This window comes from Rutilus rutilus, assembly GCF_951802725.1.
Source record: "Rutilus rutilus genome assembly, chromosome: 11".
In the NCBI taxonomy this organism is placed as follows: Eukaryota; Metazoa; Chordata; class Actinopteri; order Cypriniformes; family Leuciscidae; genus Rutilus; species Rutilus rutilus.
This window is the reverse complement of record NC_140216.1, coordinates 15,229,645-15,240,911: the sequence shown is the minus strand read 5'-3', so window position 1 is coordinate 15,240,911 and position 11,267 is coordinate 15,229,645. Positions and strand designations below refer to the sequence as shown.

General features: G+C 37.4%; 2 protein-coding genes across 7 annotated transcripts in view; one reads left to right on the top strand and one right to left on the bottom strand.

The window, feature by feature from the left end:
- Positions 1–3: 3 nt before the first annotated feature.
- Positions 4–5,724, top strand: fam210aa (family with sequence similarity 210 member Aa). Of its 4 annotated transcripts, none has more exons than XM_084422503.1 (5): positions 4–136; positions 427–466; positions 1,063–1,494; positions 3,292–3,403; positions 4,541–5,724. In XM_084422503.1, exons 3-5 carry the CDS (start codon positions 1,133–1,135, stop codon positions 4,805–4,807), a joined length of 741 nt encoding a protein of 246 aa, XP_084278629.1. In that variant the 5' UTR covers positions 4–136; positions 427–466; positions 1,063–1,132; the 3' UTR covers positions 4,808–5,724. The 4 variants fall into 4 exon arrangements, with proteins under 4 accessions (XP_084278629.1, XP_084278627.1, XP_084278628.1 ...); XM_084422501.1 differs by having other exon boundaries at positions 15–136; positions 1,105–1,494; XM_084422502.1 differs by having other exon boundaries at positions 21–136; positions 424–466; positions 1,105–1,494.
- A 1,190-nt stretch (positions 5,725–6,914) lies between these two features.
- ldlrad4a (low density lipoprotein receptor class A domain containing 4a) overlaps positions 6,915–11,267 on the bottom strand; it is a 96,937-nt gene continuing 92,584 nt past the window's right edge. For all 3 annotated transcript variants that reach the window (XM_084424153.1, XM_084424152.1, XM_084424154.1), the window contains one exon: positions 6,915–10,652. In XM_084424153.1, the coding sequence (XP_084280279.1) occupies positions 10,122–10,652 (531 nt within the window). In that variant the 3' untranslated portion in view covers positions 6,915–10,121. The remainder of the gene's footprint in view (positions 10,653–11,267) is intronic.

The following is an 11,267-nucleotide window of genomic DNA, read 5'->3' as shown; positions in this document are numbered from 1 at the left end:
TACATTTCCCACAACACAATGCCGAGCACAGTCACCATGTGTAATGTCGCAGCGTCTTGTGGGGAGTTGTGAATGACAGAAGGGACATGAAAGTGTTTGTGGTGGGAAAATCATCATGTCGGATCTAGTCACTCATGTATGTAACTGTGCATATTTCTATAGTATCGTTTCTGTATGTTTAGACAGGAGGACGAGTGAAACTTGGATTCGTTCAGTAGATTAACTTAGACAGTAGACATCCCTTAGCAATGCTAGCTGATTCACTTTTGGTGCCTATCGTAGGATACTTCACACATGTGAAGTTATACTAATATATCTGAGTTTTAAATACGATTTTTAGGAGGTTAGTCTGTGATTATTTCCAGAGTTTCTTTATGAATGTGATTGAGCATGTGCAGATTATGTTTTCCTTAATGTTTTCAGCAGTTCCAGCACCAGTGACGTCATTCTCGATGGGATATTGAAGGTAGAGGAAAAAGTAATCCACGTCAAACTGATATGATACCTGATATTTTTTATTAATATACAGGGTTTGCCTGTTTTCATCCAAAAAAATAAGTGAAATCCCATGCTTCAATTGAATTCAGGCGTCAACACATTGTAATGTACAGTAGAAAATATGGACAAATGTTTATTAGTATTAATACACATTATGCATGTAAATATTTGTGCTTCCAATGTCAATGTAACACCAAAATAAATAAATAAAGGTAAATTATGGTAGATACTGAGATGCTCACAGATGCAGTGGCGTCGGAAAGTCTGAAAAAACTAGTTCAAACACCTCTATTTTAAATTACATACTGTATATGATTAGTGTCACAGATTTCTTCAATTATATATTTTTTATATTTATTTTTAATCCTTAAAACATATTTCAGGATTTAAATTAAATAATTATTATGGTCTCAAGCTTTTGCACCCTACTGTATATTGAGCATCTTTAGTACTACTGGCCATCTATTTATATTATAAAGGATCCTTTGTCGATCTGTTTTATCTGTCTAGAATTCTTTTTGGATTTTTTGTGAGATGTATTTATCCATTGTCTTGCGCCCACAGTCAGGCCCCTGTCAGACTGTCTACTTGTTTTTATGCTGACAGACCCGTGGGAGAAGAAGCTTGTTTAGCGATGCAGCGGTTTGTGTGTGCTAGTGTCTTCAGGCAGACTGCTGTCCTGCTGCAGATCTGTCCTCCGTCCTGTAGCCGGACCGCACAGAGACTGCATCCCCCGACCCAGCAGTGCTGGAAACACGCACGATGGCTCAGCAGCTCCAGTGCGCTCTGCTCTCCGGCCTCTCAGAAGAACACCAGCAGTGATCATCTGGTAAACTCAGCTCCAGTACAGGATGATCCAGACCCTCTGCAGGACAAATCCATCGGCCTCATTCAGAGATTCAAGAAAACCTTTAAGCAATATGGCAAAGTCATGATCCCTGTGCACCTGTTGACGTCTACAGTGTGGTTCGGTACATTTTATTATGCTGCAATGAAGTAAGTAGATGATGGATCACAGTTATGTTAATTTAGGTTAGAGGCTAAGATGGCTCAGAGTTACTCACTCCACAATAATAACCTGTTAGTCAAATCCACTAACTATTAACTGAGAACCGAGACGCTGGAAAAACTGGATCATGAGCTGTTCATGTGTAAATGTACACTGTGCGGCGCTTCACTCTGAATTACACAATGCATATATTTATTTAAATCACTTTGAGAAACACACTAAGCCATATCGTGATATGTAGAGAGGATGGGGGCTAATGACCAGTTATAAAAAAAAATTTGTATGATAAAATTGATCATATTTTAATAAAAAATACTAATAGACAAGTCTTTCATGAAAAAATTCATGTAATATGATTTAAATATGTATACATATTTAAATATAAATATACTCTTTATTAATATATCGGCCTGGCAGATATATCGGTGTGTTGTTGATGATATTTCATTCTAGTTTATTAAAGTCAAAGAAAGTGAGAAGAAATATGACCAGTATCCCACAAAGAAGCACAACATAAAGTTAAATTCTGACAAAACAAACCGATAAATAAGGAATGTCTGTCAGATTTCCTCATACATTGTAAAAGTCAGTGAGGTGTTGGTTCTCAGGCGGTAATCTGTTGACCAGGTGTCTGTGGGGTTATATAGGTAATTTTCTTTTTGCCTGGTCATTCTGTCTGTGTATGGCGTATGCTGGATTGAGGTAAATGGCACACTGGAATGTTTACTCTGCAATACATCTGGCTGAATGTGGGTCACCACTGTCTAGACGTTTAAGAAATGTGGGAGGTGGTAATGGATGCTTGAATATGGGCTATTTCATTCACCATGACCTCACTCTGCAGAGAAGCTCTGATTTATCAGTTTGCCTTGTCATACGTTCCCCACTAATCTTCACACTTGAATATTTTAGCTGTTTAAACATTGTATTATTATGTTAAGTATTGTATTAAGTTGATATCTTTTTTTAAATACTTTAAAAAAACAATTGTTGTTTGCTCCATATACTTCATTCTGTTAATACCTATTCTTCATCTCAGTTACCAAATATCATCAAAAGACTAAAAAATGTCCACTCATTAAATTGATGTGCCTTTTGAAGCTGTTTAACTATTGTGTTTCAGGACAGGTTTTAAATGGATAGTTCACCCAAAAATGAAGATTCTGTCATCATTTACTCCTCAAGTTGGCCCAAGCCTGTATGAATTTCTCTCTTCTGCTGAACACAAAAGATATTTTAAAGAATGTCGGTAACCAAATAGTTGATGGACCCCATTGACTTCCATATACCCATAGCAGAAGAAAGAAATTAATATGAAATATGAATATTATGAAGAAATATGTTCCACGAAAAAAAATTCCGTTTTAAAGGTATGAATGACAGAAGTTTTGAGTGAACTATCCCTTTAAGATTTTTTTTTTTTTTCTTAATGATGGTCTTAAAGAGATAATTTCACCCAGAAATTAAAAGTGTCATCATTTACTCGCCCTTGTGTCATTCATACCTGTAAAACGTACTTTTTTTCGTGGAACATAAAAGATTTTTCTTTTAAAAATGTCTTTTTTTTCATTCAATGGAAGTCAATGGTCAGCAAAATATTCTTCAAAATATGTTTTGTCAAAAATCTTCCACAGAAGAAAGTCATACAAGTTTGGAATGACATGAGGGTGGGTGAATGACTGAATATAAATGTTTGGGTGAATTGTCCTTTTAAGAAAATTAAGACTTTTGATTAAAAAAAAGAGAATAATATGCTTGCTTTCTCTCTCTCTTTGTTTGTTTAGAGGAGTGAATTTGGTGCCATTTCTTGAGTATGTTGGGTTTCCTGACAAGGTTGTGAAACTCCTGGAGAACTCTCAGAGTGGCTATGCACTGACGGCATATGCCATGTACAAGGTGGGCCAAGTTATTTTTTAATAAATAAATTGTTTAAATAAAATGATTTACTAACTGATTTACTATTAATTCATCATTTAAAGGGATAGTTCACTTTGAAATTAATTTTTGATATGTTTTAGCTTACCTCAAGGGCATCCAAGATGTAGGTGTCTTTGTTTCCGCAGTAGTTTCAATTTTGATATTTTTAGGTCAAACCGTTCTTGTCTGTCAGTCATATAATGCAGGTCTATGGTCACTGGCTCAAAACACAAGCACAGAGTCCAAATTAAAACAATTCCCCATCGTCCAAATGAAACAATTCCCCATCATAAGTACACATTGATGGCCTAAGACACGAAACGAGCGGTTTGTGTGAGAAAACGAACAGTATTTATATCGTTGTTATCTCTTGAAAACAGCACACGTCCAAATGATCTGACGGCGCGGGCGGGTATAGATATATACACTAGATGTCGCTTGGCTACGGTTTCGTTCCAATGAACTGCAGTAGCCAAGGCGACATCTATGTTATATATCTATACCCGCCCGCGCCGTCAGATCATTTGGACGTGTGCTGTTTTCAAGAGATAACAACGATATAAATACTGTTCGTTTTCTCACACAAACCGCTCGTTTCGTGTCTTAGGCCATCAATGTGTACTTATGATAGGGAATTGTTTCATTTGGACGATGGGGAATTGTTTTAATTTGGACTCTGTGCTTGTGTTTTGAGCCAGTGACCATAGACCTGCATTATATGACTGACAGACAAGAACGGTTTGACCTAAAAATATCAAAATTGAAACTACTGCGGAAACAAAGACACCTACATCTTGGATGCCCTTGAGGTAAGCTAAAACATATCAAAAATTAATTTCAAAGTGAACTATCCCTTTAAGTTATTAATATCACTGAGATGCAAGCAAAATTAAGCCAGTTTAGGTTCAGTTTTCCTGGACAATTTGTATCATAAAATTGAATAAAATAAAATGCATTTTCAGACAGAATCTTTTCACCTATACGACAGCTCATCTGAATTGAATGAATTAGAATGTCATTGACTTCAAACCTTGTTAGAGTCACTCACTACATGAACAAACTTCTTTTCAGTTCAAGTTAATGTGACGCTGGTTTCATTTTCTTGATCTCCTAAAGATCGCCACACCTGCGAGGTACACCGCGACACTAGGAGGAACGTCACTGTCCGTGAAGTACCTGAGGAAGCACGGCTACATGTCCACTCCTCCGCCCGTGAAGGAATACCTCCAGGAGAAGATGGAGGAGACCAAAGAGAGGATCTCTGGGAAAATGGAAGAGACCAAGGATCGTTTATCCGAGAGAATGGAGGAAACGAAAGACAAGTTCACCGAAAAACTTCAAGAAACCAAAGACAAAGTGTCTTTCCGAAAGAAAAAGGAATAGGTTTATATACATTTACGAAAGGTCATGAAGTGACTTTATCTTCCCATAATGTCATGAAGATTCACGTTATTTAACAATATAATACACTTTAAGGAAAGCAACCTGTCTTTAGTATTTTTTAAATATAATGTAGGCTGTATGCTCTACACTCACTGTTCACGTAATAGCCTAAACTATTACAAAAAATGTGGTATTATGATTCATAAATTGACCATAGATTTTAGATATTAAATATTACAGCACAAAAGTCTATTGAAAGGCATTGGACTTAACTTGAAATACCTTTTAACGGATGAGAGTGTGTTTTCTAAAGAGAACAGAAGGTGTAATGTGCCCAATATTATATATTTAATGCTTTGTTCCCTAACAAATAGCACTGCCTCTTTCAATTCTCGCATATGTTAAATAATGTTTAAGTTATGGATTGAAAACAGTACGGACGTGTCACACAAGTTGCTGAGAATGAAATGGTCATACTGTAAAATCTTGAAAATTGATTGTAACTTTAGTTATTATGCAAAGTAGTGTTTGTCAGAAAGTTGTAAATGTACGTTAAGATGTAACACAACTTGTACCGTTGCTTATAATGCAGGGGGAAAAAATCATAAATTGTCCTGACAGTCATTCTGAAAATCATCAACAGCCTTTACGTCCTGTTTCAAATTCAATAGATTCCTGCCATATTCATGTTTAATTTATGCAACCTTTATTTTCAGTTGGTACTGTCACATATTTTTCAAAGCCCTGTTTCTGCTTTAAATGAAGGTTGATAATTGAGCTGATTATTCCACAGCAAAGGTCTCTGCTGGTGCAGCACTTGAAAAGTGTCTAAGTTTGATGGGACTTCGAGGCCTTTTTGTCTGTTGAAGGATGTTCCACCTGGCTGTCAACAGTAACAATAAACAATAGTGTTTTGATGTGTGTATTAAACATTGAGGTTTTTTTTTAACATGCACATTGAACACATCACTTAAAAGAACATTTATTACTCATGATGATTAATGATCACCAGTGAAATGAAAATTTTTATACTGACAGTTTTCAGCGTGAATACTTAATTACCAGAGCTGTTTGGAAGTGATAATCTCTGTCAAATTGTAAGGCACAACTTTTTCTAGGCTAGTCATCTCAGCATGTTTTTTTTGAAGTCTTAATATCAGCATGTTTTTTTGGACAGAAGTAGGCCTACAGTTCATTTATTTTGACTTGAGCTGCCTTCACGTGCTATCGAAATGATCGTAAACCCTAGTATAGACCATTCACAGCAGCGCCATCTTTGATTTTTAATGTGAATGAAAGCGAGGCTGTGAGGGACAGACAGACATATCATAAATGGGCTGCCGCTGTACTGTTATTTAATGTGTTTTTGGATTGTTCTGCTCATGAAACACTAGAAAAATATCTTTCCAAGAAATTTCAGTTGACAAAAAACTCCCGACAAGCTGTGGAAAATTCTAAGTAGGCTAATCTAGGAGCTTTATACAGCGGATGCCATTGGAAACACGGCAAGTCTATCCCTCACAGCCTCACTTTCATATCTGTCATGGCGCTGCTCTGAATAAGGTCTATAGTTGCCTAGTTCCTAGGACATGACCGCCCTCTCAAGTCAAAATTCGAATGCGATGAGCTCGCACTCACGACTTCAGAAGTGGGAAGTCGGAATTTTCCGACAGCACGTGAAGGCAGCATTAGTTGGACGAACTAACTTTTTACTATTAAATTTAGAAAATGTATGTGAAACTTGTAAATTCACTCAGTTTTTTTTGTTTTTAAGTGTAAATTTTTTCACCAAATTAACACACAAAAAAAATCGCTAATCATAGTTTAAATATAGGCTATTGTGAAACAAATCTGATATGATATAGACTATTTAAACGTAGATAAACTGCAAACTTTGGCAAAAAACATTGCAAATTAGGGTAGCTTGACTGTTTAAACTTGAGTTTAAAATAATGTGTAGTTTGCTTGTTTTTTTACTATGCCTATTTCAATTATGAATCATTTGATTTATTATGGGGAAAATGACTTTTTTCACCTTTAAAGGAAAGTTTCACATCGCCTTCAGGAGCACAACAGAATGACAAACACAAAGCACAAAAGAGACTCATTCTGGTTCTTTTCCTCAACTTTAATTGCTCTCTCTAGCCATTTGATGACAGCGAAAGAACAAGCGTGGAATCGTTTCATGAGGGACTACAACAGTATCTTTGAGCAATAGTTTCATTGTTTAGTTTTTTTCCCCGTGTGTTTATTTTTTATGATTTTTTTTAATCATTTTTAGTCACCTTTTTCCTGTAAAAGTATTGCAATTACCAGACCTCAAACTGAAAACCGCTGACATCACAATTAAATAGAACAATAAAAATAAAAAAGGCGTAAGGACAGCAGTGTTCCTCGCTCACTGAACTGTTTTCTTGTTTAAAAAAAAAAAAGGAAAAAGAAAAAAAAAAAGGAAAAAAAGTTTGTAGTCCAAAATTTCATAGTCCTGTGATCTCGCTCAAGGCCAATGATGAACAGTGCTGTGGATTCGTCGGAGTTCCAGGATGCTGAAGTCAGCCAGACAGCCACACGTCGAAGTCGTCAGTCAGTCATTCACTCGTTGATTCGTTCATTCAAGCGGGTACAGGGAATAATTACCGAGTGTTCTGGAGAGGCGGATCCTTTTGGTGCGGAGCGAGACTGCTATGCCGAGGAAAATGACAACATGAACATGCAGTAACAATCAGCTATGGGCTGGATTCTCATGTATGCATTTGATGCTCTTTTATATACCACACAACTCGATTATGTGCATTTAAAAAAAGAACAAAATGTTAACCGTTTCCCACGGATGTCTCACCGATCCAATAAAGCCTCACCCTGAGCTTCTATTTGATATGAACCACTAAACCATCTCTCGGGCTGGAGAAAAGGCCTCGTGGGAGCCCAAAAGTCGGCAGTCGGTTCCGTTCGTTTCGATAACTACGGTACAATTACGTCATGCCGAGTTATTTTCTGCGATCGGTGGAGCGTGGTTAATACACGTCCAAACAGCTATAGCAGTCACAAAATAAATTTCAATAAATAAAATGACAAGCGCTGGCATAATAATTCTTTCTCTGGAAGTTACAAAAGCAGCAGCTAGTTATCCTTTATATAACTGCCTCAGAATATTTTAATCACATAACAGATTTGCATTTACTGTATAGGAAAAAAAATATAAGAAGTCTTTTTGTATTTATGTGACCACACTGTAGCATTTCTCTTTGCAAACATTACTCTGTTTTACAAAAAAGACAAAGCACAATTGAAGGCATTCACAAAACTTGATGCCACCGTGTTAAAGTTTTCTTTTTAATATTATCTATACATTATATTACAGTATTAACAATGCTTTCTTGTGGTTTTCTACCCATTGGGTAGGATATGTGCATAATATATTCAAGTTATATACAGCACCGTACAAATAAACAGAGTCCGACTACTGAAAGAAGCACCATAGGAAGTGAGGCACAACAAAGGTGGGGACTTTTGAGTGCAAGTGGGTTTCTATGTCTGCTTAAACATGACTGTTAGGCACCGAATTTGCTCATGTAAATAGTAACATGCAAACCTCTCGGCTGCAAATGTAAAAAATACATTTGGATTTGTTTTCCTAGCACGACTATGACAGCGGAAATGCACTAATGTTAACGAAGAAAACAAAAAAGGAGCACAAACATCTATGTCTCGGTTGGTAAGCAAATATAAAGTAATGGGGAAGCGGACATAGGCCTACATACCGAACGAACAACAGCAGCAGTAGCAGTAGCAGCGCATAGCAGCAGCAGCATTACAGTACGAACTCAAACTGCGTGGTCAGAATGAGTGACAGAAGCAGAGCCTATGACAGGAGGCCGTTTCGGAGCCAAAGCGGATGGGTGATAGTAGAATCTTGCTATTTAAGGTGTAAGAAGGTTGTATAAAAGCCTATTTTTGACTTTGACTAAATATCCTTTCAAACTGGTCACTTTAATAAATAGCTAGTTAATAAATAGGTTTTCTATGGTACTTTTTTTAAGGGAAGGCCAAAGACTGATGGTTTACAAAGCTCAGAATGATGTGATCAAAAACACAATCAACATGTCTGAAAGCATTCCAAATGTGTGCCATGTGGTGATGATTGAATACAACTTCAAATAAAGAAAGGAAAAAGCGGGATGTACCTCGTCATGATTGGTACAGAACAGATAAAAGAATACGAAATACTGGTGTTGAATAAACAGACAAATAACAGACAAAATGTGTTCCTGTGCTGCCTTGGAATAAAACGGCATTCCAGGAGATGAAAATAAGGGATAAAATATGAGATCCATATATGATTGTGAACTAAAGTATAGTATGGATAACTGGAAAAAAAACTATACGCATGCTTTTTATAGTGGAAAACAAACAGTATGACACACTCATTCAGAAAGGGACAGGATGTGCATAAGACTACAGTTCCCATGATTCCCTTCCATTGGACCCCATGACAATGCTGAAGTGACGTAAGTTTAAAGTGCTACTCGACAGAATGAAAGTGGCGTATGTGTCGTGACTTCCATCTGCAGATATCCATGCCAATATCTCTCACTTGGTCAGTGGAAAAAGTGAACTGGAATTTGAACAACCCTTTTTCTTTAAATAAGTGCCATGATGCAGTTCATTTGTAGAGATTTTAGGCTGGATCAGAGTTCTACATCTCCATTTCAGGAAAACGAAAAACACAAAAAGGAAGGAAATAATTCCCAGGAACCATCAAAGACCTGTGACAGATTGACATATAAAAACTAAGGGTTGCTGTTTCTACTCTTTAGAGAATAAGTGCAACATAAAGACTTTAGTTGTTGTTGTTGTTGTTGTTGTAGTAAGTCACATCCCCAAGATTTAAGATTTTATCATGGCACTCAATTTGGATTTTGATTGATTATGAACAGTTTTTGTGCACAAGTCCTGGAAATGCACACAAATGAATAGAAAATTTCTCAATCCTATGACCTATGTGGTCTCTCACGCAAACAATCTGTGCCAACACGCGTGTTCTTTAAATACATGAAAGCATACAAAACCGAACAAAAAAAAGAGATTTAGCCAAGGAGCCCAAACATCCATACAAGGCCCCGAAGTTCTAGCAAAAACGAAACAAAAAAATACAAAAAAATAAACTTTGTAAGCTTGGTTCCGCAATATTCAATTCAAATTGTGCAAGGGGAGTGGTCTAACAGTGAAGCCACTCCCCTTTAGGTCCAGGAGGAAGTACCAGAGAGCACAGATGATGGCACGCACTCTCTATGGCCCTCTCCATGCCTCCTAGTCACACGGGTTTGTCTCGCCGGCTTTCCTTAACCTTGACGAACAGGGTTGTGCTTGCGCCAGGCTGGGGGGAGCGACTGGCTGTCCTCTGGTTGGAGGGTGGTGCATTATTGCTGTGCTGGTGCAGAAAGGAGGCGGAGCCTGGGCACGTCTGACCCATCACCTCGCTATAGGTGGGCGGCGGCCCCTCCACGTGCGAGTTCGAGGCACTCTTGCCAGAGTTGCTGCTTGGGGGCCGTGGCCCGCCTCCGTGCACATAAACGTCTATCAGGTCGCTGTCGAAAATGGTCCGGTTGGGGGGCGCGCGAACGGATGCACGGCTGAGCTCGAGCTGCTGCTCGGGGTCTCTGAGCTGCAGGGTACAGGGGCCCTTGTAGGGCGGCAGCTCCTCGCCATCTGACAGGCAGATGGTGGGCGGCAAGTGGATGTCCTGCTGCAGGTATGGGTAGGTGGGCTGGAAGCGACTGAATCGGTCCCTTTGCATAAATGAAGGTGGGTTGAAGCGCTCTCCGCTCCGTGGCCCATACATCACCTGAACACAGAGAAGAATATATTCATTAAACCTTTAGAATTTAATAAATAAAAAGTTAAAAATGTTTTTGTAAACATGCAGCCAGAATAATTACACAATAAATTAACTATACAATCAATATACTATACTTTTTTTTTAAAGAAGTCTCTTTTGGTCACCAATGCTTCATTATTTGATCAAAAATACAGTAAAAACAGTAATACTATGAAATATGATTATTACTTAAAATGTTTATTTTCTATTTGAATATATTTTAAAATGTAATTTATTCCTGTGATGGCAAAGTTGAATTTTCAGCAGCCATTCTGTGTTTCCAGTGTCACATGATCCTTTGGAAATCATTGTAATACACTGAAATGCTCAAGAAACATTTCTTCTTATCATCAATGGTGAAAACAGTTGTGCAGCTTAATACTGCTACACTTGTTTTTTTTCAGGATTCTTTAATGAATAGAAAGGTCAAAAGAACAGCATTTATTTGAAATAGAAATCTTTTGTAATATGTCTTTACTGTCACTTTTAATTAATTTAACGCATCCTTGCTGAATTAAAGTATTCATTTATTTAAAAAAAAAAATCTTACTGACCCCCAAACTTTTGATCAGTAGTGTATAT